General features: G+C 44.2%; 1 protein-coding gene across 5 annotated transcripts; it reads right to left on the bottom strand.

Moving 5' to 3' along the window:
• Window positions 1-77: 77 nt before the first annotated feature.
• On the bottom strand, window positions 78-27,425 carry LOC140728570 (dehydrogenase/reductase SDR family member 9-like). 5 transcript variants are annotated; one of them, XM_073047505.1, is made up of 6 exons: window positions 21,718-21,950; window positions 20,927-21,003; window positions 19,806-20,126; window positions 11,097-11,361; window positions 7,387-7,550; window positions 78-585 (listed from the first exon to the last, which is right to left on the bottom strand). In XM_073047505.1, the coding sequence occupies exons 3-6, from the start codon at window positions 20,116-20,118 to the stop codon at window positions 362-364; spliced, it is 966 nt and encodes a 321-aa protein (XP_072903606.1). In that variant the 5' UTR covers window positions 20,119-20,126; window positions 20,927-21,003; window positions 21,718-21,950; the 3' UTR covers window positions 78-361. The 5 variants fall into 5 exon arrangements, with proteins under 5 accessions (XP_072903606.1, XP_072903605.1, XP_072903607.1 ...); XM_073047504.1 differs by having other exon boundaries at window positions 20,823-21,003; window positions 21,718-21,949; XM_073047506.1 differs by lacking the exons at window positions 20,927-21,003; window positions 21,718-21,950 and adding an exon at window positions 27,222-27,425.

Genomic DNA, 27,425 nt, shown 5'->3' with positions numbered 1-27,425 from the left:
TGGCTGAGGAACATTTCTCAAAATTTGTAAAATATATATTAATACAACAAACTACAGCGTAAAGAAAGACACATGAATCAACTTATGACCTTTTATTTTTGACCAGAACATTGAAACTTCAGCAGTGATAAAAGCCTTTTAATTGATAACACCTCAAAATCTACACCTCAAATTTGCTCCAAATTGTGGTTCGATTCTCCAAAATCTTTGATAGTTTTGAAAGTGAATATACTGACTGACACCAGAGAAAGGAATAACATTGCTTATTTTCTATGATACAGCAAGAAAGGGATCACATCATATTTTACAGTAGCGTCACTAGTACTATTTCCTCTTTATCATACTCAATCCCAAAATGATGCTAAAAGAGAGCTTTTGCTGGCTTGGTTTTATATAAACTGACCAGAAAATCAGATATAGCAGTTGGCATGTAGGAGAGTGGAATCCAAAAACACTTTGCATCTAATCCAGCAGAGTACCGAGTACGAGGATGAAGAGAAATCAGAGCGTGATTCAGACACCACACCACTTTCATCAAATCTGGGTTTAATTGCCCCAACATATTGGTCAGCGGTTTTGCAGAGACTGTAAAAGAATATGAAAAGTACATTTAAAGAAAATTGTTTTTTATCTATGATGTTGATAAGCACCATATATAACACGCTGCAGAACATTAGAGGCACATATCGTTTTCGCAAAGGAAGGGTGAAGTTAGTTTTCAAGTAGAATTTATTTTCCTAAGAGTCCGCTAATTTTTGTGATGAGTTGTTGACTTGTGCAGTAAAGGCACACTCTCTGTGTTATGTTTTGTAATTGACTCAAAGGAAGATCTGGGAGTCCGAAATGCGGGTTTAACTTTGAGTTTACTTTCAGCGAGGCACACGTTCATCACGTGGTAGCGTGATGATGTTTGCAATTAACATATTTTAACATTTTACCCATCATGAATAAACAAAACTGATTAATCAATTAATATCTACATAAGATTACTCAAATATTATTGAAACACACAACAATCTGTTTGCTCTCAGAAGACAAAATAGGTGGAGTTCCTGCCTCTTGTTGCAAGTAATGGCTCTTGCTACCTGAAATTAAACAGGAAGTCCCCGGCAGACATCAATTTTTATATCTCCCACCCCTCCCATAAATAAAACCCCATGTTATTAATCCTCGTGTCTCTTGCAACCCAGATGACTGAGGAAGGATTTAATGGATTCTTTTTCTTTAATTGATGCTGGGTATATCGGCTTCCTCTCCCTTCCGGGAGACTGCATGGAGCTGCTGCTGGTGGGCTGGTGATTTGAGAAACTGGGATGCAACCATGCAATGTAGAGTTAATGGACCACCTGAACTCTTTCTTCCCATTCATTTGCATTTTTATGACATATAGAATTACTGAAACTACGTGTATTAATGCTCTAAGTTGTGGTTCCATTCTCTGAAATCTTTGACAGTTTTCAAAGTCAAGGTTCCTGACTGACACTACTGTGGTGAACTACGTATACCTGTCTGGATATGCCCCCTGCTGACTGCTCCTGTGGCCCCTCCCACTGACCGTGGCTCCTCCCACAGACCCCGGTATAAAGGCGATTGAGGCCTGAGCCTGGCCCTCAGTCTCCAGGATGTAGTATGGTGGTCAACTACTGCTTGTTCTTTCTTCCAGTCAATAAAAGCCGATATCTCGCCTCACGTCTCAGAGAGTTATTGATGGTGCATCAATTTCATTGACTGGAAGTTTTAAATCATGGAACGTATTTTACATCCGGAAAAATTGGATTTGGACCCCCAAGTTCCTGAAGCAGCTCTTGCCTTTGAACTCTGGCTTACATGCTTCCAATCATACTTGGAGGAGGTTCGTGCGACTGAACCCGCTGTTATGCACAGAATTCTCCTCTCGAGGGTCACCCCGAAAGTTTACTCACTTATCAGGGACCTGCCAACCTACCAAGGGGCACTGGACGCCCTCAAAAGACAGTACCTGCGGCCGGTGAACACTGTCTACGCAAGACATCGCTTAGCTACGCGACGACAGCGGCCTGGAGAGTCGAGCGCCGAGTTTCTCCGAGCCCTACAGACACTCGTGCGAACTTGCAACTGCAAAACTTTCACGGCGGAACAGCATGCGGAGCTCCTCATACGAGACGCCTTTGTTACAGGGATCAGGTCAGTGTACGTGCGCCAGCGGCTGCTGGAAAATGCCGATCTTACCTTACGTTCGGCGATCGAGATGGCCGACACGCTGGAGGCTGCTCTGCACAATGCTGACGCTGTCCAGCCGCGCGATCCCCCGCCGGTTCCGTGGACACCTCAGACCCCGCCGCCGCCGGTTCCCGCGAGCGAATTCGCCAATGCCGCTGCCAGTCGCGATTCCACGAACTCCCCGAACCCGACCACAGCTGCTGCCAGTCGCAAGCCCATGCAGTGTTACTTCTGCGGACTTGAAAAGCACCCCCGAAAACGCTGCCCGGCCCGAGAAGTGACCTGTTCCAGCTGCGGGAAGAAGGGCCATTTCGCCAAGGTCTGTAAGTCTAAACCACGAGCGGGGTCGGGCAGCGCTGCATGTGAGGCATGGGGGCCGCCATCTTGCATGCCTGGATGAGGGCGGCCATCTTTGTCGGCGCCAACATGCCCCGCCCCCTACCCACCGGTGCTTACCGGGCACCAAGACGGCAGTTCAACTCTGGCCTCCGTAACCCCCGACCAAAGCGCTCCACACCAGCTTGCAAAGTCAATGATGGACATCCTGGTGGAGGGGCACAGGACTAGCTGCCTGTTTGACACGGGCAGCACTGAGAGTTTTATTGACCCGGACACGGTGCAACACTGCGGACTCGTGACACAGCCGGTAAGCCAGAGGGTCACCATGGCTTCTGGGTCGCATTCCACAGACATTCGGGTGGGTTGTGTAGCGACATTGGTGGCGCAGGGCACAGAATATCGGAACTTTTCGCTACTGGTAATGCCTCAACTGTGCGCACCTGTGCTATTGGGACTGGACTTCCAGAGCCACCTCGAAAGTGTGACTATGGCATATGATGGGCCCCTCCCACCACTCACTGTCAGGAATCCTCAGTTTTGTGGAACTTCGCCATATACCCCGCTACTGACCACACACACACACCGACCCGTACATCCCACCCAGCACCATGCCGACAGCTGTGCTACTGACACCACTTGTAGCCTCTCCACCCTCAAGATCCCTCCCCCACCGCTGTTCGCCAACCTGACCCCCGACTGTAAACCTGTGGCAACTAAAAGCAGGAGGTACAGCGCGGGGGACTGGGACTTCATTCAGTCAGAGGTGCAGCGGCTGCTCAGGGAGGGGATCATTGAGCCAAGCACAAGCCCTTGGAGGGCCCAGGTGGTTGTTGTTCGGACCGGGCAGAAAAAATAGGATGGTCGTGGACTATAGCCAGACCATCAATAGGTTCACGCAGCTTGACGCGTACCCCCTACCCCGCATCGCGGATATGGTCAACCAGATAGCTCAGTACAAGGTGTACTCGACAATAGATCTGAAATTCGCTTATCACCAGCTCCCCATCCGCCCAGAGGACCGCCCCTACACCACCTTAGAGGCGGGCAGCAGGCTCTATCACTTCCTGCGCGTCCCATTCGGTGTCACAAATGGTGTCTCGGTCTTCCAGAGGGAAATGGACCGGATGGTGGACCAGTGCCAACTGAAGGCCACATTTCCCTATCTGAATGACATCACCATCTGTAGTCACAACTGGCCGGATCACAATGCCAACCTCCAACGATTTTTCCAAGTAGCCAAAGCCCTGAACCTTACTTATAATAGGGACAAGTGTGAGTTCGGAACCACCCGACTCGCTATCCTTGGGTATGTCGTGGAGAAAGGGGTCATTGGCCCTGATCCCGACCGTATGCGCCCCCTGTTAGAACTCCCTCTTCCCACCACCCTCAGAGCCCTCAGACGGTGCCTGGGCTTCTTTTCCTATTACGCCCAATGGGTCCCCCATTACGCAGACAAGGCCCGCCCCCTGGTCAAGTCTACCACTTTTCGCCTCTCTGCAGAGGCATGCGCGGCCTTCAGCCGCATTAAAGGGGACATTGCCAAAGCAACGATGCATGCGGTGGATGAGACCATTCCCTTCCGAGTAGAGAGTGACGCCTCCGATTTCGCGCTGGCTGCTACCCTCAATCAGGCAGGCAGGCCAGTAGCATTCTTTTCTCATACCCTTCAAGGCTCTGAAATTCGGCACTCCGCGGTGGAGAAAGAAGCCCAGGCCATAGTGGAAGCTATTAGGCACTGGAGGCACTATCTCGCCGGCAAAAGGTTCACCTTGCTGACTGACCAGCGCTCAGTTGCGTTCATGTTCAGCAACCAACAGCGGGGCAAAATCAAAAATGATAAAAATTTTGCGGTGGAGAATCGAGCTCTCCACCTACAACTATGATATCCTGTACCGGCCTGGAAGGCTCAATGAGCCCCCTGATGTCCTATCCCGGGGAGCGTGTGCCAGCACACAGCTCGACCAGCTATACGCCCTCCATGCACATCTTTGCCACCCGGGGGTCACCCGATTTTACCATTTTGTGAAAGCCCGGAACCTGCCGTACTCCCTTGAGGACATCAGGATGATGACCAGGGACTGCCAAGTCTGCGCTGAGTGCAAACCGCACTTCTACCGTCCTGAAAAGGCGCAACTTATCAAGGCCACCCGCCCCTTTGAGCGACTGAGTGTTCACTTTAAGGGCCCCCTTCCCTCCACCGACCGCAATGTCTACTTTCTCAACATTATCGACGAGTACTCGCGGCTCCCCTTTGCCATCCCCTGACCCGACACCACTACCACGTCTGTCATAAAAGCCCTGCGCCAGCTCTTCACTCTGTTCGGATATCCCTGCTATATCCACAGTGATAGAGGGTCCTCCTTTATGAGTGACGAGCTGCGCCAGTACCTGCTGGCTAGGGGCGTTGCTACTAGTAGGACCACGAGCTATAATCCCCGGGGAAATGGCCAGGTGGAGAGGGAGAATGCCACAGTGTGGAAGGCCACACTCTTAGCCCTTAAGTCAAAAGGGTTGCCGGTCTCTCGATGACTGGAGGTCCTCCCTGAGGCACTCCACTCTATCCGCTCCCTGTTATGTACGTCCACCAATGCCACCCCTCACGAGCGCCTATTCTCTTTTCCCAGGAAGTCTGCCACTGGGACCACCCTCCCAGCTTGGCTGACGTCCCCAGGGCCAGTGCTGCTCCGGAAACATGTGAGGAGCAATAAATACTCCCCGCTGGTCGAGAGGGTTCACCTTCTACATGCGAACCCCCAGTATGCCTACGTGGTCTTACCTGATGGGCGGGAGGACACGGTCTCTGTCCACGACCTGGCGCCCGCAGGAGCAGCAGACCACTACCCCGAACACTCCACGGTAACTATGAACCCTGTACCGGAGGTGATACCGCACACACCGAGCCCTACACAGACTCCTCACGACACTCCTATACCGGGCGTCTCATACGCGCATATACCAGGCGCTTCGCACACGCATGAGGGATCACTGACGCCTAGATTGCTGACACCTCCAGTTAGGCCGGAACCAGCACAACCACCGTCTCCGGTACAATCACCACCGGCACCTGTGCAATCACAGCCAGTGCTACGTAGATCGCAGCGACAGATTTGACCACCTGATAGACTTAACCTGTAAATATACTTGTAAGAAACTTCGCCCCGTGAGGACTCTCTTTTAAAACAAAGGAGGGGTGAATGTAGTGAACTACATATACCTGTCTGGACACGCCCCCCCTGCTGACTGCTCCTGTGGCCCCACCCACTGACCGTGGCTCCTCCCACAGACCCCGGTATAAAGGCGATTGAGGCCTGAGCCCGGCCCTCAGTCTCCAGACACATCTACTGTTGTCTAACGTCTACAGACACAGCAGTAAATAAGGTTGAAAGAGTACAGAGAAAATTTACAAGGATGTTGTCGGATTTGAAAGACCTGAGTTATAAGAAAATATTAAATGAGTTAGGACTTTATTCCCTGGATCATGAAAGATTGAGAGGAGATTTGGTGTACAAAATTAGGAGGGGTATAGGTCAGGTAAAGGCAAGCAGGCTTTGCAACCAGAGGTCATGGGGTAAGAGTGAGAGATGAAAAGTTTAAAGGGAACCTGAGGGGAAACTTCTTCACTCAGAGGGTTGAACAACCTCCTGAGCAAAAGGAAAAGAGACCACAGATTGCAGGCGACTGTGCAATTGTTGAGTTGTAAATGCTAATATGAAATGCTTGAAGTGGGATGTGAGGCCTTCTTCAAAATTAGCATCTTGTACCTTCAAGTTTGTATTGCAAAGACTGGTTTACAAGGTTAACACAGATGGTTGATAACAAAGGAGAGATACAGTGCTGCAGTTGTGCTGCTGAAAGATAGATGCTTTGTGTGGGAGGATGAGCTAGGAAAGATGGCGGCATCAGGTTTTGCAGACCCAGGCGACCTTCCAGTTTGTCCAAGGGACAGCTTTTTCTTCTTCTCTTGTGTCTTTCTTTTCTGTTCAAGATGTCTGGGGTTCTGTCAGAGCCTGTGATCTACTATGAACTATGGTTCATCACAAGCAGTGAGTCTTTGAACTGGCTGCGCAGCTCGGTGCTTTCCTGTCTCCAGGAGCAGGCTGCAAGACTTGCACCTTTGTGTCTGGCCCCACAGATGACCCAGTTCCTCCCTGATATCACCACTGAAACGTCATTGGAAACTGAAATATTGGGACAGCAGACAGTGTGTGCTGCTGTCAGAAGAAGGACTCTGTACTCAATTCATCCTCTAACCTCCCCCCCAAACTGATGGTGAGTGAAAGCTGGCAGGGTACTTGGAGAAGTGACTTGGCAGATTGCAACACTGGGCCAGAAATCAATCAATCTCTTTCTCTCTCTCTCTCTCTCTCTCTCTCTCTCTCTCTCTCTCCCTCGCTCTCGCTCTCTCGCTCTCTCTCTCTCGCTCTCTCTCTCGCTCTCTCGCTCTCTCTCTCTCGCTCTCTCTCTCTCTCCAGCTGCTGCTTCTGCATGGAAGGACTTGGGGAGAGGCTGGGCTTTACGTTTCTGATGTTTCTATCATTCATTCTTTGGGTTTTATTGTTTTGTGAATGTCTGTGAAGAATAAGAATTTCAGGCTGTATACATTCTCTATATCAAATTGAACCAATTCATTTGAACCATTTATATACTGTATGAACATAAAAAAACTAATGAAAATGGATTTTGCATTTTCTAAACTATTCTGCTATTACAGGTGAAGCATAGCAGTCGCTGAATAAAATTTATTGAGACAAGCTTCCTTTAGGTAATGTATCCATTTCGATCACAAGTTCATAATTGGATATCTTTAATTAAAAACATCTAAATGTATATAAAATAAAAACAACTAACCTTTATCCATGTAATCAACCCCATAGTCTTCTAGTACCTCTGGTGGTAATCTACTCCAGAGCCCGTACATTTGCTTCAGTGGGCGGTCTGTATCAGTCAAGGGTGTTTTGAAAGCGCCTGGCTCAATACAAACTACTTTCACTCCAAAACACTTCATATCTCTCCTGCAAAATTACAAAATAAATCTGTCATGTTGTTACAAACTTTTGTCTATTGGCTTTTGTTTACTTTGTCCTTTTTTATTTTACGTAAAACACTGTTCATGCTGCTTCAAATGATAGACTATGAGGAGAAGCAGTCAATCTTTTGTGAAGGAATAATAATAACATATTTATAGAATGCTTTCCAACAGACGATGTAATTACAGGTGATATACAAACAATAAAGTTTAAAAATGAAAACAAAATACAAAACAAAACAAGGTGGAATAAATAGGTAACACACACAAGATAGCAGAGGAACACAGCGGGCCAGCCAGCATCTATGGAAACTTGTACAGTCACTATTTCTGGACAAGATTTCTGCCTCAAATATTCCCAGTGATCTGGCCTCCATGGCCACATGAGGCAATGAATTCCACAGATTATCCACTCTCTGGCTAACGAAATTCCTCCTCATCTCTATTCTAAATGGATGTCCCTCTATTCTGAGTCTGTGTCCTCTAGTCTTAGACTCCTCCACCACAGGAAACGCCTCCACATACTCTCTGTCAAGGCCCTTCAACAATCAATGTTTCAATGAGATCACCCTTCAATCTTCTGAATTTCAGTGAATAGACACCTGGAGCCAGCAAACACTCCTTGTATGACAAGCCTTTCAATTCCAGAATCATTTTTGTCAACCTTCTTTGAACCCACCCCAATAACAGCAAATTCTTTCCTAGATAAGGGGCCCAAAACCGCTCACAGTAATCCAAGTGAGGCCTCACCAATGGTTTATAAACCCTCAGAAGTACATCCTTGCTTTATATTCAAGTCCCCTTGAAATGAATGTTAACATTACATTTTCCTTCCTCACCACAGACTCAAACAAAACAATTCACCTTTATGGAATCCTGCATGAGCACTCCCAAGTCCCTTTGCACCTCAAATTTTTGAATTTTTTTTTCTCCATTTAGAAAATATTCTTCCCTTTTCTTTCTTCTACCAAAGTGCATGACTATTCACTTCCCAACACTGTATTCCATGTGCCAATTCTTTACCCATTCTCCGAATCTGTCTAAGTCCTTCTGTAGCCTCTCATCTTCCTCAAAACTACCTGCCCCTCCACGTAAATGCACACCGTCTGAAAACCTGGCCACAAGGCCAGCAATTCTGTCATACAAATCATTGATATGTAACATAAAAAAGAAGCAGTCCCAACACATACTCCTGTTGTACACCACCAGTCACTGGCAGACAACTGGAAAAAGCTTGCATTATTCCCATTATTTCCCTCTTGCCAATCAACCACTGCTTTATCCATGCTAGTATCTTTCCTGTCATACAATGGGCTTCTGAAGTAGCCGCATGTTTGGCAACTTGTTAAAAGCTTTCAGAAAATCCAAGTATTCAACATCCGCCAATTCTCCTTTATCTATCCTGTTTGTTGTTTCTTTAGAATCAACTCTAACATCTTCCCAACCACTGAGGTCAGACTGACTGGCCTACAATTTCTATTCTTCTGCCTCCTCCCTTCTGGAAGAGTGGAGTGACATTTGCAATTTTCCATTCTTCCAAAACCACGCCAGAAACAGCAGGTTCCTGAAAGATCATTAGTAATGCCTCCAGAATATCTTCAGCTACCTCTTTCAGAATGCTGGGATGTACACCATATGGTCCAGGTAACTTAGCTACCTTCAAACCTTTCAGTTTCCCAAGAACTTCTCCTTGCACTCACTTCAATCCCCTGACATCCTCGAAACTCTGGCATACTGCTAGTGTCTTCTACAGTGAAGACTGATGCAAAATTCTCATTCAGTTCATCCGCCATTTCCTTCTCCCCCATCACTACCTCTCTCGCCTCATTTTCCAGCGGTCCAGTATCTACTTTCACCTCTCATTTACGATTTATATATCTGAGGAAACTTTTGGTATCCTCTTTAATATTATTGGCTAGCTTTACTTCAGATTTCATCTTTTCCTTCTTAATGACTGTCATTGTTGCCATCTGTTTGTTTTTAAAAGCTCCCCAAATCCTCGAACTTTCCACTAGTTGTTACTCTATAATATGCCCTCTCTTTAGTGTTGATGTGGACTTTGACTTCTCTTGTCAACCACAGTGCCGTCATCTATATTTAGAGTACCTCTTCTTCTTTGGGATGTTTATATCTGTTGCCTTCTGAATTGCAATTCCAGCCATTGCTACTCTGCCATCATCTCTGGCAGAGTTCTTTTACAATCAGATTTGGCCAGCTCCTCTCTCATGCCTGTCATGTCATAATTACTGGCCCTTAAGGGTTCCGTTACCTTGAATTCTCTAATTAATTAATTGTGCAATTCCCAATCCAGAAGAGCTGGTCACTACAAACTCCTCTACAAAGCCATCTCACAGACATTCCTGAAATACCCCTCTGAGACCTGATTTTCCCTATTTACCGGCATATTGAAATCCCCCTTGACTATTGTAACATTGCCTTGTTGGCATGTATTTTTTAGCTCTCATAGTAACTTGTAGACCACATCTTTACTACTGCTTGGGGGTCTGCATGTAGCTCACATTAGGGTCTTTTCACTATTGAATGCCTTAGCTCTACGCACAATGATTCAACACCATCTGGTCCTATTTCACCTCTTTCTAATGATTTGATTTCACTTTTTTACCAACAGAGCCAAACACCTCCCATTCTGCCTACCTGTGTGTCCTTTCAATACAATGTGTATGTTTGGACGTTAAGCTCTCCGCTACAATGTTCTTTCAGCCACAATTCAGTCATGCCCCCAACGCCATGCATGCCAGTCTACAAGTTCTTCCACCTTGTTCTGTCTACTGTGCATATTCAATCCTGTATCCAGCCATTTCGATTTTGTCCACCTGTCAGCACTGCAACTCATTCTGTTGACTGCAATTTTGCCCTATCGTCAGCCTCTCTTTGCTCGCAGTCACACTACATACTGCCTCTGTTTGTTAACCAACTACCTAATCCTTAGCACTATCACTCCAGTTCCATTCCCTTGCCAAATTTGTTTAAGCCCAACACAACAGTTCAAACAAACCAGCCCGCAAGGATATTGGACTGCTCAGTTTCAGGTGCAAACCATCCCTTTTGTACAGGTCATACCTTCCCCAGAAGTGACCTCAATGATCCATAAATCTGAAATCCTGCCCTCTACACCAGATCCTCTGGCACGCACTCATCTGCTAAATCATCCTAATGGATGTCACTCCTATTAATACCTAAATGTACTTTTATTTGACCTGTTACACTGTCATTTTATGAAGTTTCCTGTGAATCCAGGGAGTCTAAAGGGAGCAGGACATTTACAAGCACCCTGGTCCCCTACTCCAGCTGCAAAGATGACTATTTCCTGGCCCCTGGAGCTCTGGTCTCCAAGCCCTGGTACCAGCTCTTGGCTCAGGGCTCACTCTCAGTACCTGGCTGATATTCTGGAGCAGGAGCAAGTCAGATTGTGAACCACCAGGATTCCCAAAAAACAAAATGCCAGATTAAATTAATTTTACTGCATATACAAAGAGAAATATCAAGGAGAGCATCTTAATTTCAAACTCACCTGAGAATATCGTTGAAGGCTTCTACACCAAATTTAGAGATGCAATATGGTGCACACATAGGGCTGACCCTTCCAAATGTACTTGCAATATTTACTATTCTGCCTTGTGCCCTCTTTATCAGCGGAAGTACACTCAGTGTGACTTCAATAAGTCCAATCAGGTTGACATTCAGCGCAGGTTTGAAATCACTTATCGTAAGCCAGTCAATAGGTGCAACGGTGTGAATGATGCCAGCACAGTTAACCAGCCCCCAGAGTCCTAGAACTGTTGAAATGAACAAAGACTTAAATGTCAGATTACCCTTTATTATAATTGATTGGCTCCTAATACTGTCTTGTGATTTCACACTCATATCGAAGCAAAAACATCAACTTAATACATATATTTACATGCAGCCCACATAAAAAACGCTAATGCTGTTGCCTTAGTGTTAAAGGTTCATTATACTCCTTGCCTTATATTGCACATTTAGATGGAGAAATAATTGTAACACTTATTTACAAGTGTCACTGTGACCAGTCCCACACACACACACTGACCCTCACTGGGTCCAGTCCCACACACACACACTGACCCTCACTGTGACCAGTCACACACACACACACTGACCCTCACTGGGTCCAGTCCCACACACACCAACAGGCTGGTATATGTCTAGGGGAAAAGGAGATCCAGCTACACACCAACTCCACCTCCTGTACATGCAGGTGCTGTGAGAATCAAGTTTATGCCTCGCGCCCACACAGTATCAAATTCACACCAGATACCTTATGAAATACACTTTAAAGAGTTTACTAAAACTAAAAGAGTACTAGGCAATACAATATATATGAAAGGAAAGAAAAAAAACAAAAGGCGCCAACTTATCAAAGTTCAGTCAGTTTAGTGCACATCGTTGGATCTCAACCATCGAACCATTTGACCCCTCGTCGCTTGCCTCCGACCTCCACGTCTTCACACCTGGGACCACCCCCGGTGGTCAACCAAGTAGTGCAGCCCACGTCCACCTTCCTCGGCGTCTTCCTCCCGACTCCCCTCAAAAGACCCCCCCAAGTTCCCAGCCTCACAAGACAAAATAACATTCCCCATTGGTTAACAAATGAATACAATCCCCATATCAGCAAGTCTAAAGCTAAACAACTGCGAGAGAAACACTTATCAGACAAAGAAGCATTCCTACTCTTAACAAACCAAAGAAGCCATTTTGAGTAACATACACAGGACATTGTACATAATGTAAAGCTTTTTACTCACAGATATGAAGGATGTAAGAAATAAAGTCAATTCAATTCAATTCAATTCAAAGGTCTAAGAAATAAATTTAATCACAGTAGTGGATTCCAGTTAATTGAGCCATTGGTTAATCAGACAGTCCCCAATTTGACACAACTCTTAAAGAATAAAAACAGATAATCAAGAAAACAACCAGGATGCTCTTTGTTTATTTGGAACATCATGGTGTTTAATTAGGACAGGAGACTGTTGCTAAGCTGTTCCTGATTAGAGTCAGTTAACTGATGGTTTGTCTTTTTTTGTATACCTTTTTAACTATTTCCATGAAACTTTGACCAATTGTGGTAGCCACTTACCTGAGCCAAAATGTACTGATCCTGATATGTCCTAACTAACCAGAAATCAGATCAGAACAGTCACTCCAAAGACAACACGGGATTCAATCAACCGACACATAATGCCAGCAATACTCTTAAGAGTATGGAAACCATGTCTAAAAACGGATTTATTTATTGAGATACAGCGTGAACAGTCCTTTGCGGCCCTTAAACCCACGCCACTCAGAAATCCCCTGATTTAACCCTCGTCTAACTGGACAATTTACAATGACCAATTAACCTACCAACCAGTACTGCTTTGGACTGTGAGAGGAAACAGGGTCACCCGTTTTCCAAAGCGGCCTGGTCGAGGGAAGTGCCTGGTGTGAGAAGTGCTAGTCTTTGGCTCGAGAGTCCTCGGCGAGGAGGCTGAGGGAGGAGACTAAGTCAAGCACAATTGGAGAGGGTGAAGACATGACCGCTAAGCTGATTCAGTGTGCTACGTGCATGATGTGGGAGGTCAGGGACACTGAAGGTGCCCTCGGCTGCTACAGCTGTGGAAAATGTGTCCAGATTCAGCTTCTGAAGGAGCACGTTGCAGCACTGAAGAAAGAACTGGATGACCTCAGGTTCATCCACGAAAACGAGAGTTTTCTGGACAGGAGGTTGTTACACCGAGGATACCGGAAGAGAGAAAGGGTGTGATGATGAGGATGGATAGGATGCTTGAAATACAAGAGACCCCAGGGATGTACCTCTCGTAAACAGGTTCACCCTCTTGGAAGCTGTCAGGACAGAAGATACTGCCAGTCTGAGAGGCGGACCGGTCTGCGGGCAGAAAATTGGTGCAGAAGCAGAGCCGAGGAGTCAGACATCAGGAAGAGCTGTGGTAGTAGGGGACTCCATAGTGAGAGGCACGGAAAGAGGTTTCTGCGGCAACAGGCGAGATTTAAGGATGGTATGTTGCCTCCCTGGTGCTAGGATCCAGGACATCACGGACCGATTGCAGGGAATCCTCAAGGGTGAAGGTGAACAGCCGGAAGTGGTAGTGCATGTCGGCACAAATTACATCGGGAAGAAGAGGAAGGACATTCTGCAGCAGGACTTCAGAGAACTCGGAAGAAGGCTGAAAAGCAGGACTTCCAGGGTGGTTATCTCCGGTTTGCTTCCAGTTCCTCGTGCTGGAGAGGGCAGGAACAGAGATAACGGATCTGAATGTGCGGCTGAGGAACTGGTGCAGGAAGCAAGGATTTACATTCTTGGACCACTGGGATCTGTTCTGGGGTAGGGATGAATTTTACAAAAGGGACGGGTTGCACCTTAATAGGCGGAGGACCAGCATTCTGGCAGACAGGTTTGCCACTGCAACACGGATGTGTTTAAACTAAGTAGTGGGGGGAGGGGATGAACTGGAAATATAAGGATGGAGTTAAAGGGAAAGTGAAAATAAGAAAAGTTAAAAAGGACAACAGAATCAATGGAGTAGAAAGTTCAAGAAGCGATCATACGGTATGGCCAAGTGAAATAGAAATTGATATGAAAGGAGAGGGGAGTAACAAATTAAAAGTATTATATATGAATGCACGAAGTGTAAGGAATAAAGTAGATGAGCTTGAGGCTCAGTTAGAAATTGGCAAGTACGATGTTGTGGGAATAACAGAGACATGGCTTCAAGTGGACAGGACCTGGGAAATGAATATTCACGGTTATACATCTTATCGAAAGGACAGACTGACTGGCAGAGGGGGTGGGGTGGGTCTGTTGGTGAGGAATGATATTCAGTCCCTTGCGAGGGGGGACATAGAATCAGGGGATGTAGAGTCAGTATGGATAGAACTGAGAAATTCTAAGGGTAGAAAGACCCTAATGGGAGTTATCTACAGGCCCCCAAACAGCAGTCTGGATGTAGGGTGTAAGTTGAATGAAGAGTTAAAATTGGCATGTCGCAAAGGTAATGATACAGTTGTCATGGGGGATTTCAACATGCAGGTAGACTGGGAGAATCAGAATGGTACTGGACCCCAAGAAAGGGAGTTTGTGGAGTGCCTCCGAGATGGATTCTTAGAACAGCTTGTACTGGAGCCTACCAGGGAGAAGGCAATTCTAGATTTAGTGTTGTGCAATGAACCGGATTTGATCAGGGACCTGGAGGTAAAGGAACCATTAGGAGGTAGTGACCATAATATGATATGTTTTAACCTACAATTTGAGAAGGAGAAGGGAAAATCGGATGTGTCAGTATTACAGTTGAACAAAGAGCTATGAGGGAGGAGCTGGCCAAAGTTCAATGGAACAATACCCTAGCAGGGAAGACAGTGGAACAACAATGGCAGGTATTTCTGGGAATAATGCAGAAGGTGCAGGATCGGTTCATTCCAAAGAGGAAGAAAGATCCTAAGGGCAGTAAAGGGTGGCCATGGCTGACAAGGGAAGTAAAGGGCAGTATAAAAATAAAAGAGAAGTATAACATAGCAAAGATGAGTGGGAAACCAGAGGACTGGGAAGTTTTTAAAGAGCAACAGAAGATAACAAAAAAGGCAGTACGCCAAGAAAAAATGAGGTACGAAAGTAAACTAGCCAAGAATATAAAGGAGGATAGTAAAAGCTTCTTTAGGTATGTGAATAGCAAAAAAATAGTTAAGACCAAAATTGGACCATTGAAGACAGAAACGGGTGAATTTATTATGGGGAACAAGGAAATGGCAGATGAGTTGAACAAGTACTTTGGATCTGTCTTCACTAGGGAAGACACAAACAATCTCCCAGATGTAATAGTGGTCAAAGGAACTAGGGTAAAGGATGAACTGAAGGAAATTTATATTAGGCAAGAAACGCTGTTGGATAGACTGTTGAGTCTGAAGGCTGATAAGTCCCCGGGACCTGATGGTCTGCATCCCAGGGTACTTAAAGAGGTGGCTCTAGAAATCGTGGATGCATTGGTAATCATTTTCCAATATTCTGTAGATTCAGGACAGCTCCTGCTGACTGGAGGGTGGCTAATGTAGTCCCACTTTTCAAGAAAGGAGGGACAGAGAAAACAGCGAATTATAGACCGGTTAGCCTGACATCAGTGGTGGGAAAGATGCTGGAGTCAATTATAAAAGATGAAATTACGACACATTTGGACAGCAGTAGAAGGATCAGTCCGAGTCAGCATGGATTTATGAAGGGAAAATCATTCTTGACTAATCTTCTGGAGTTTTTTGAGGATGTAACTTTGAAAATGGACAAGGGAGAGCCAGTGGATGTAACGTACCTGGACTTCCAGAAAGCTTTTGATAAAGTCCCACATAGGAGATTAGTGGGCAAAATTAGGGCACATGGTATTGGGGGCAGAGTACTGACATGTTTTGAAAATTGGCTGACTGACAGGAAACAAAGAGTAGCGATTAACGGGTCCCTTTCAGAATGGCAGGCTGTGACCAGTGGGGTACCGCAAGGTTCGGTGCTGGGACCGCAACTGTTTACAATATACATTAATGATTTAGATGAAGGGATTAAAAGTAACATTAGCAAATTTGCTGATGACACAAAGCTGGGTGGCAGTGTGAAATGTCAGGAAGATGTTATGAGAATGCAGGGTGACTTGGACAGGTTGGGTGAGTGGGCAAATGTATGGCAGATGCAGTTTAATGTGGATAAATGTGAGGTTATCCACTTTGGTGGCAAGAACAGGAAGGCAGATTACTATCTAAATGGAGTCAAGTTAGGAAAAGGGGAAGCACAACGAGATCTAGGTGTTCTTGTACATCAGTCAATGAAAGCAAGCATGCAGGAACAGCAGGCAGTGAAGAAAGCTAATGGCATGCTGGCCTTTATAACAAGAGGAATTGAGTATAGGAGTAAAGAGGTCCTTCTGCAGCTGTACAGGGCCCTGGTGAGACCCCACCTGGAGTATTGTGTGCAGTTTTGGTCTCCAAATTTGAGGAAGGACATTCTTGCTATTGAGGGAGTGCAGCGTAGGTTCACAAGGTTAATTCCCGGAATGGCGGGACTGTCATATGTTGAAAGATTGGAGCAACTGGGCTTGTATACACTGGAATTTAGAAGGATGAGAGGGGATCTTATTGAAACATATAAGATTATTAAGGGTTTGGACACGCTGGAGGCTGGAAGCATGTTCCCGCTGATGGGTGAGTCCAGAACTAGAGGCCACAGTTTAAGAATAAGGGGTAGGCCATTTAGAACTGAGATGCAGAAAAACTTTTTCACCCAGAGAGTGGTGGATATGTGGAATGCTCTGACCCAGAAGGCAGTGGAGGCCAAGTCTCTGGATGCATTCAAGAGAGAGTTAGATAGAGCTCTTATAGGTAGTGGGATCAAGAGATATGGGGAGAGGGCAGGAACGGGGGTACTGATTGTGTATGATCAGCCATGATCACAGTGAATGGCGGTGCTGGCTAGAGGGGCTGAATGGTCTACTCCTGCACATATTGTCTATTGTTTGTCACCCAGATGTAACCCACACGTTCGCAGGGCGTACACGGAAACTCTTACAGGCAGCAGCGGGAACTGAACGTGGATCACTTGTACTGTAAAGTGCTGTGTTGAACACTACACCACTGTGAATGTTCTGCCACAGGAGGGAGAGTAGAGGGGGATAACATGATATTCCTTTAGACTCAATAGGATGACTGGCCTAATTTTGCTCCTGTGCTTTATTGTCTTATGAAAACATCTGTTCAAACTGTAACAGAGTTAATGCTTCAGATCAATGAGAAAATAAATTGGCTTTCATTTGCAGAGAGGTTAGGAAAGAAATGGATTTGGCTGTAGTAATATCTCAGAGAAGCCGAGATCAGGATTGCCACAGGGATACGCTGTTAGAATATAGAATAGTGCAGTACAGGAACAGGCCCCAGCACATGTGCACAAACCATTATACCAATCTAGCTAATCCCATCTGCCTGGACATGGTCTATATCCCACAATTCCCTGCTTGCACATATATCTGTCTAAATGCACCTGAGGCCTTGTGCTGCCTCTATCACTTGCTTGCCAGTGCAGGCCAGCCCCAGAGCAGTCCATGCAAAAAGAAATTTGTAGTTCCTGAATCATTGAGTGTATGCCTTCAAGCTTCTGTACTTCCTCCTGAAGGTAGAAATGAGAACGAGGCATGACCTGGGTGGTGGGAGTCCTTAATGATGGATGCCAACTTTTTGAGGCATCGCTCTCGGAAGATGTCCTGGCTACTACAGAGTCTAGTGACCTGATGGTGCCGATTAAGTTCACAACGCTTTGCAGCTTGTTTCAATCTTGTGCAGTACCCCCCCCCCCCCCACCCCAATACCAGACAGTGATGGAACCAGCTGGAATACTTTCCACGGAACACTTGTAGAACATTTGCTATTGTTTTGGGTGATGAACTATTCTCCTGGACCTTCAAATGAAATATAGTTGTTGCACTTAATACTCCCAATTTGGCCTAACTACTGTTTTACATGCTTCAACATGAACTCCCAATTTGTATACTCAATGCCCTTCTGCTTTCTTTACCACCTCATCCACCCATGTTGCCACTTTTAGGGAGTTATGCACCTGCACCCCAAAATCCGACTGAAAGCCTGTGTTCCTAATGGTCCTACCATTTACTGTCCTCTTGCGTTTGACCTTCCAAAATGCAACACTTTCAATTTGTCCAATGGCGAGGGAGTCTAGGGCCAGAGGGCACAGCCTCAGAACAGAGTGCTATACATTTAGTATGAGGGTGTGGAGGAATTCCTTTAGCCAGAGAGTGGTGAATCTGTGGAGTTCGTTGTCACGGGCAGCTGTGAAGGCCAAGTGATTGGGTATATTTAAGGCAAAGGTTGATGCATTCTTTATTAGTCAGGGCATGAAAGGTTATGGGGAGAAGGCAGGAGATTGGGGCTGAGCAGGAAATGGATCAGCTATGATGGAATAACAGAGCAGATTCAATGGGCTACATAGCCTAATTCTGCTCCTATGTCTTATGGAATTCTTATTGAATTTTACACGCAAGATTAATTCCTTGAACATGTCTGTCCTAAGCCTTTTAAGGTACCTTTTCTTTCTTCCTTGCTGTTATGGGACATGAGTTTCACTTGAAAGGCTAGTATTTGCCTTCCAAATTGATAACCCCTTCATAAGGATATGGAGAACTATCTGCTTAAACTGTGGTGTATCTGATGAAGATATGCATGTTGGTTGGAAGTTGCAGGGTGTAGACTCATCAATGATGTAGAAGTGGCAATGTTTCCAAGGCAGGAATGTGTGTGATTTTGAGTCAATGGTGTTCCTATAAGCATGCTGTCTGTGTTTGGGAGGTACTAATGGACAAGCGTAGACGAGCACCAGAAAGACAGTCTGTAATGATCAATAGGCAAGTTATTTGGAATCAAATGACCTTGTCTCATGTCTCAGGGTGGAGTGTGTCTGCACCCAGACTACCTCTACCCCTGGCACTACTTCTCTACCACCTGACTGACACCCCTCCCTCGGCGCCCCTCTATCACCATTCCTATTTGCTCTCGCCAGGTTTACATACTTGCTCCCTGCTCCACGTTCAGAAATACAGTACTGTGCAAAAGTCTTAGATACCCTAGCTCTATGAGTATGTGTACATTATATTTATATATAAAAGCTCCTTCAAACAGAGAATTTACTAATATGGAATATTACCGTCTGTCTTTTCAGTTCTGAAGGAAATGTGATAGCTACCCTTTATCTCTTTTACCAATCAACTTCCCAGCTCTTTACTTCACTCCCTCCCACTCTCTGAGTTTCAATTATCATCGGCCACCTTGCACATCTCCCCACCCCCCCACCGATCTTCTTACTCTGAATTCTCCCATTCCTTTCCAGTCCTGAAGAAGGGTCTAGGGGCAAAACACCAACTGTTTATTCATTTCCATAGGTGCTGCTTGGCCTGCTGAATTCCTCCAGCATTTTGTTTTGTAGAACACCTTATCACATTTTTATCTTTTCTCTGTTTGGTATTGCATTGTGCTGCTGCCAGAAAAATTGAGAAATTTATCAACATAAGCCAGTTGGCTTAAAACTGATTTGATTACTGAAGATTTTCAAAATGCTTTTACTGCATTACATGTTTTTAAACTGATAAATAGTTCACAGTGAGCAATGCGATCTAAGAATTGACAATTTTTGTTTGGCAAAGATGAAGGTTTAAATTTAAATTACCTTTTCCCTTTACCTCCGATTTTACAAATTCTGCTGCCTTCCCAATACTCTCAGAGTTGGTAACATCAAGTTGAAATGTTTTGAGTCTCGATGATGTCCTGCTCTTCAGTTCTTCAGCACCCTTCTCGGTAAAACAGGCAGCCAGAACACGGAATCCCTGCTGGTCCAGATGCTGGGCCAGCAGATTTCCAAAGCCAGAGTCACAGCCTGTGATGTACACGTGCTTGTCAAATACATTTGTTATCTGTTTCCCGTCTCTGTACCGCCAGTACAGGAAGCAAAGTACCAGTGAAAGAATCAGATAGCCAAGCATTTCTGAAACTAGAGAAAAACACAGAGCGCTTCAGCATCATTGTACTTGAGAAACTATTTCAATTGTGTGAAGTCATTGAAAAATAATTCGGAGGTTCAACAAATCCACTGGGGAACACAAGAGTTCAGAAAATTTGTTGTAGTTTATTGGGAAGGTTAGATCCTACTGTAAGGGAAATAGAGATGTGGTGATGAATTCTCAAACTAAGAAGTGTTTTGCCTGATCGGGAGTTGTTCACAACTGAAGCACAAGTGTCTAACCAATGGAATCAATATTGTGAAGTGTGATGTTTCATCATCTTTAACACACCGTAAGCTACGTAAGCTTAATTGGCTTATCCCTTCGACTCATCCAGTTGTTACAGATTCAGCAACAATAAATAAATGAGTGAGGCAGGGTTTTTATAACAAATAAAACATTTATTAAACTCTGAAAAACAAACCCCCAAAAGTAAACAAACCACTCACGTAACCGGAAGTCAGCTGCTGTGCGGCAGCTTAAACAGTTCTTAAAGCAATGAAGCTTAAACAATTCTTCAAAGTAGTATTGCAAAAGTTCAAAATGCTTACAGTCCACTTAAGGGAGAGACTTTTTAAGATGATTTAAATTCTCTTTCACGTCGTGTTGCTGCAATTCCCAGTCAAACTACTTTTCACACGAAGAATTTACGAAGATGTAAAATGAAACGGCTTAAAGGCACTGACCTTTCCTTTACAACACTGTACTCAATCCTTTCTGCTATTTCACAAGGGTTAACACGAGCACAGTCAACAAATTCCCTCCGAATGAGGATCAAACAAGGTCGAACCTGTTTCACCGTCGAAATCGACTTTCCTCGATCTTTTAACTCCCGTACTCCGATCTTCACTCTCCACTGATTCTCAACTAGAAGTATTATAAAGAAACTGCTGGCAATGACCTTTTAAACTTTAGGCATTAAATAAAACTCCATCTTTCAACTAAACTGCGTCATAACAGTAAGTGATACTTTGTTCCCTGTTCTGATTAGAATTGTTAGTTCTAAGTTCTGCTCTAGTTTCTAGAGAGTCACTGTGAATCCCATCTCTTTGTCAAGATCCTAAACATCCATCAGATCTCCACTCAGCCTCCGGCACTAAAGAGAAAACAACCCAAGTTTATCGAGCCTCTCGTTAGAGCACATGCCTTCTAAAGCAAGCAGCAACCTGGTCAATGTCTTCTGCATGCTCTCCAATGCCTCAACATCCTTCCTGTAGTGGGTGACCAGAACTGTATGCAATACTCCAGATGTGTAACCAGAGTTATATTAAATTACAACATAACCTCCTGGCATTTGAACTCAGTGTCTTGACTAATAAAAGCAAGCATACCATAAGCCTTCTTAACCACCATGTTGACCTGTGTAACCATTTTCAAGGAGCTATGAACTTGGATGCTAAGATCTCTCTGCTCACCCCAGATGAGCTTCCTGCAATTGTGTAGAGGCATAGAATGCATTTTTTTTTCCAGCTATTCACTAAGAGCAACTTATGAACGTCTGTAAAAGTAGAACCTGTTAGTGACTCAGGGGTCACACTGTTTTAGAAAAGGCATAAGAGAGTAGGAACAAATAATCCTTACCTATTTGTGCTCTCTCTCTCTCAGTACTTCCTGCAGCAAATCTTGTTGCCTAATTTTAAGTGGTCTGTGGTATTTGGAAAATGAAAGCTTTCTTCAATTTTGTCCTCCTCCAACTTTGTTTTCCACGTCTGAACTGCAGGACTGTGAACGTTCTTGGTCAACTGAAGAGGGTTATACTGTTGGGTTGCTACTGGACTTGATGGGTCAGCCAACAGATTGTTTGTTTCTGTCAAAATTTGTTTTTTTTTATAGGGTTTACGAAATCTTTCAGAAGCAGGCTCCTCCCAAAAGGATATTTCATGCACTTGACACTGTAAGCTCTTTAAACTGCAGCCACTACAGCAAGATATTTTATTACACCCTCTCAGAAATCCCATTATGACAGTAACCTCCCTGTTTGCTGGAGAAATTGTGGAAATCAAAATGCAAATCATTATCATATTTTTGAGACTGCCCTGTTATCAAAAACTATTAGAGGGGGATACACAATGCCCTACAAGACATCTTTAAATGTGAAATACCCTTAGAGAGTAAGACCATATATTTTGGGTATATACCTCAAGAATGGTTGAAAAGAGATAAATAATTAATGAATATACTGTTGGTGGCTGGTAAAAAGACTCTTACTAGGCAATGGTTATCACAGGAGAGCCCAGCTTTAAATACATGGATGGAAATTACAATGGACATTTACAAAATGGAGAAGATAACAGCATCTGTTAATCATAAGCTGGAACAATTTGATTCAAACTGGGAAAAATGGTTTAACTACATAATGCCTCATAGGCCTGATTTTATTCTCACAAATCAATGAATATGTTGTAAAAAAAAAAGATCGCTCCCTACTTGTACACAGTTCTTTCCTTTTTTACTTGTTTTTTTCTTTCCACCCTTTTCTATAAGTGTATACCTCAGATAAAGACTTTGTGGAGATTTGTAACATATATGGTTATATGATATATATATATATTTACAATGTCTGAAATGCATCTTATGGAAATGTTTGTTTGATGATGAACTTCAATAAAAAAATAAATAAAAAGAAAGCTTCCTCCTGCTCTTCACCCCACCACCACTTAGTGTCATTGTGAAGCAGCTTATACAGTGGGGCCAAAACCTTTGAGAGGTCCGGAAGAAACTTGCCATAATAATTCACCATGACCAAAAATGATCTGAGTTCAGTGACGCATTGGGGCTTGGGGCCTCCTTAATAGCTCTCACTCTTTCCTCCACTGGACAAAGTCCCTCAGTTGTAATCTTGTGTCCCAGGTAGGTCACACTCGGAGCCAGGAACACACAACCGCAGCCCTGCATCTGAGAGTCTCTTCAGCACCTGTTCTAATTTAGCCAGATGCTCCTCCTCCATGGCTCCCGTGATCAAAATATCATCAAGATACACTGCTACATGCAGAATCCCCTGCAGCAAAGAGTCCATTGTCCTTTGGAAAACGGCGGGGCTAGACGCCACTCCAAACTCCAGGCAATTGTATTTGAATAATCCCTTGTGCATATTGATGCTGATGTACTCCTTTGAATCCTCATCGAGCAGCAGCTGTTGGTAGGCATAGCTCTTGTCCAGCTTTGTGAATAGTTTCCCCTCTGACAGGGTCGCAAACAGGTCATCCACCCGTGGCAACGGGTACTCCTCCAGCTTAGAGACCTTATTCACCATAAGCTTGTAGTCCCCACATATCCTCACTGTTTTAGCTGCCTTCAAAACTGGAACAATAGGAGCTGCCCACCTTGAAAACTGGACGGGCTCAATGATGCCCAGCCCCTTTAAACGGTCCAGCTCCACCTCGACTTTGCCCTTCATGGCAAAGGGCACTGACCTGGGTTTATAAAAATGTGGTGTGGCCTCAGGGTCGACATGGAGTTTCACGGTCACGCCCTTCAGTGTGCCCAGCTCGTCCCTGAAAATGTCACTATACCGCTGCAGAATGTCCTCCGTCGTGTGTCCATACTTAATTTCATGCCAGTTGAGCCGGATTTTCCGAAGCCAATCACGGCCCAGAAGACTGGGCCCACTGCCCTTAGCTATCACCAGCCTGGCTTCAGCCTTCTGGCCCCCAGCCGAAATATTCATATATAACACCCCTAAATGAGGTATGGGCTGTCCCGTATAGGTCCTGAGTTGGAGCTTAAATGGTCTGATAGAAGGCAGGTTGGATCCCCATATCCTCCTGTAGGTGTCTTCATTAATGACTGATTCAGTAGCCCCTGAATCAATCTCCAACTTAATGTCCTCTCCCTTGACAGTGACTGGAGCATAATATGGTTCAGGTGGTCCCTCATCCGTTTCCACCCCAAACACGTTGTAGGCTCACACTGCCTCTTCATCTGCTTCTCCTAGGTGGTGTGAGGCTGCCTGAGTCTGTTGAGCTTTCCCCTGCCCAGGCTTAACCTTACCCTTTATGCTCCTGCGGAGGTCAGCGGGAGACGCTCATGGAGTGAGTACTGTTTCAGATCCGCTCCATAATCTTTACTTTTTTTAACCTTTGATCACCCTTATTCAACTTATTGTTACCTACACCAAAAGACTTTTGCTACTTTCTCGGGCTTATTGTTAAGATTTTATCGTGAATTTTGGAAGATATGCAAACAGAAATGGCTCTTAGATCCAAAGGACGAGAACCGGGGCGAAACCCGAACGGTAATGGAAAGAAGCCAGCTCAACCGCAACGCACTGAGTTAACTTATGAACTGCTTATGGAGCTTTTGGATAAAAAATTTGAGGAACAACATCAGGCTTTTCAACGAGACATAAAGGTTTTTCAAGATTATATGGTTAAGACGGATTCAGTAATTAACCAGCAGCAAGCGCTTATCACATTGCTGCAAGAAGAAGCGCGGAAACGAGATTTGACTATTGAAAAATTGCAACAGGATTTAATTTCGACTATTAAATTGGTGGAGACACTTAAAGCCAAGAGTGTCGATTTGGAGAATCGGTCCAGAAGACAGAACCTACGCATACTTGGTCTCCCAGACGGCATAGAACAAGGCGATCCTTCGAAATACTTTGCTCAATTTCTAAAAGATGCGTTTCCGTCGGTTTTTCCAGTAAACCCTCCGCTACTTGACCGAGCACATAGAATTTGGAGTCGATCACCGACGGTTTCAGATAAGCCCCCGGTGGTAATCGTCCGATTTCATTACGTACACGATAAAGAACAACTCATTCGTGAAGCTCGAAGGGCCGGGATGATTAAATTTCATGAGTATTGTTTTCGTTTGGTGCAAGATTTTAGCCCAGAAGTTATGAAGAAAAGGCTGCTTTTTAAACCTCTGATGTCTGAATGTTATGAGAAAAATCTAAAACCTGCGCTCTTATACCCGGCGAAGCTCAGGATCTCCCCCCCGAATGCTCCGCGTAAAGTATTTTTGTCTACCTTTGAAGCGAAAAAGTATTTGGAAGTGAACTTCCCTACTGATACAGTTACTACTCTCCATTAAATGAGTGATTCTGATCGTGAAAGATGGTTTTTGATTTTTTAATCTCCATCTCTGTTTTTTAATGGTTTGATGGTTTTTTAATAACCATCTCTGGTTATTGGTGTAGGTTTATCCTATACTTCATATTTAAGTTAAAGTGTGTTTTCGTTATATTAATCGCTCTGTCTTATACACTTTAACTACTATACTATATTTTTGTCTATTATTTTTGTTCCCTTGAAGGTATATTTTTAACCTTTCGAAGTGAATTTTTTGTTTAATATCAAGATAATGGTTTTTTGTAAAGTATTGGTTTAGTTTAAGATGGCGTTATTGTTTCTTTTTTCGTCTTCTTCCTATAATGCATCGCTTATCATAGTTTAAATACTTCTTGATTTGTTTGGGTTATAACCCGATTTATAAACTTTTAATGATTTTATTCCCTTTTTCTTTACAACTCAGCATATTAAGAAGCGCAGTTTTTAGTACTGCGATCATAATTCTTAAAGTTCGGGTGGTTTTTTATATATATCCGTTAAACACGGAGTGGTCTGCCGCTGATATGGGGGTAGAGTTAGTTTCATTTTTTCTTTTTTCTAGCCATATTTTGGCTTTTTTTCTTTTTCATACGGGGGTGGGGGTTGGTCTGTTTTCTTTTTTAATTTTTCTCTTATTAATTTGTTTTAGTTTTTTTACTTGGGCTGTTCTTGAACTACAAATATGTCTACGATGTCGTCACTTCCGGGTCCGCTCTTTATTTTTGTCCCTCTTCCGGATGCATGAGTTTATAACATGGTTAACCCTTTATATACCAAAGGGATGACTTTAGAAACATGGCTCAAACCATTAACTTTGTGTCTTGGAATACTAATGGATTAAACCATCCGATTAAACGAAAGAAGATTTTCAAAGTATTCCAAAGACTTAATGCTCATATTATTTTTGTACAAGAAACTCATGTGAGGAAGGAGGACAAATATCGCTTTTTTAGGTCTTGGCGGGGTCAACAGTACCATTCGAATTCGAATGCCAAAGTTAAGGGAGTTTCAATTTTTATTGACTCCTCTATTGCATTTGTTCAACACGATATCCTTTCGGATCCGAATGGTAGATTTTTGTTAATTACGGGTTTACTCGGTAATAAAAAGGTTGCTATGGTTAATGTTTATGCCCCAAATGTGGATTGTCCTGATTTCTTTAAGTCCTTATTTACTTCTTTACCTAATTTAAATGAATATAAGTTAATAATGGGTGGTGACTTTAATTGTTGTTTAATTCCTTTGATGGACAAATCTACACCTATTCAGACTCTACCCAATAAGTCGGCCACTTGTATTAACTCCTTTTTGACTGATAATGGAGTTTTTGATATTTGGAGATTTCGTCATCCTAATGACAAAGAGTTTTCTTTTTTCTCACATGTTTATCACTCCTATTCGAGAATTGATTATTTTTTTATTGACTCTTGTTTTATTCCATCGGTAATTGGTTGTAATTATGATATTATAGCTATTTCTGACCATGCTCCATTAATACTTTCTATTAATTTTAGGGATACAGCTTTAAATGCTAGACAATGGCGATTTGACTCTACCTTATTGCAAGAATCGGACTTTATTAAATTTATGAAGGAACAGATTGATTTCTTCTTTTCAACTTTATGCTCCTGCACTTTTTAACTAAATGTCCCTTCTTGCTACAAGCGTGGCAGACAGTATCTTTGAATTTACAAACATTTGCATAGTGCGTTCCTCCACACCGAAAACATTCCACCCGCTTTGCCCGTTTACCAGTCTCCCTCCCGACTTGGATCACTGCTGCCGACTGCGACCCCCCATATCCTTTCTGTATACCCTTGGCATTATCAGCAGCCACCTCCATGCCTTGAGCAATCTCTAGGGCTGTCTTGAAAGTCAACGGTGGGGTTTCTCCCAACAAGCGGCGTTGTACGGCGGCATTATTAATGCCACATACTAATCTGTCACGGAGCATGTCAGCCAACACGGCTCCGAAATCGCAATGCTCCGACAGCTGCCGAAGCTCGGCCACAAAATCGCCCACAGACTGACCTGGCTTCCGGGCACGGCTGCGAAACTTGAACCGTTGAACTATCACCAAAGGCTTCGGATTGCGGTGGTTCCCCACGAGCTTGACCAGTTAGTCGTATGGAATTTCTCCCAGTTTCCGCGGCGTAGCTAAGTTCCGTATCAGCTTGTACGTCTTTGCCCCACACCCACTCAGGAGAATAGAGGCTGCTTAGCCTCCTCAGTAAT

This window comes from Hemitrygon akajei, chromosome 5 (assembly GCF_048418815.1).
Source record: "Hemitrygon akajei chromosome 5, sHemAka1.3, whole genome shotgun sequence".
NCBI classification, from domain to species: Eukaryota; Metazoa; Chordata; class Chondrichthyes; order Myliobatiformes; family Dasyatidae; genus Hemitrygon; species Hemitrygon akajei.
The sequence above is the reverse complement of the archived record's forward strand: the minus strand, read 5'-3'. Positions and strand labels throughout refer to the sequence as shown.

Excerpts from the sequence above, each read along its gene's own strand:
- LOC140728570 (XM_073047506.1), bottom strand. The coding sequence starts at position 20,118 with ATGCTTGGCTATCTGATTCTTTCACTGGTACTTTGCTTCCTGTACTGG. Across the intron at positions 11,362-19,805 it reads ATCGGAGGTAAAGGGAAAAG|TTCTAGGACTCTGGGGGCTG; the intron begins GTAATTTAAATT and ends TCATTTCAACAG. Across the intron at positions 586-7,386 it reads GGTTGATTACATGGATAAAG|TCTCTGCAAAACCGCTGACC; the intron begins GTTAGTTGTTTT and ends ATTCTTTTACAG.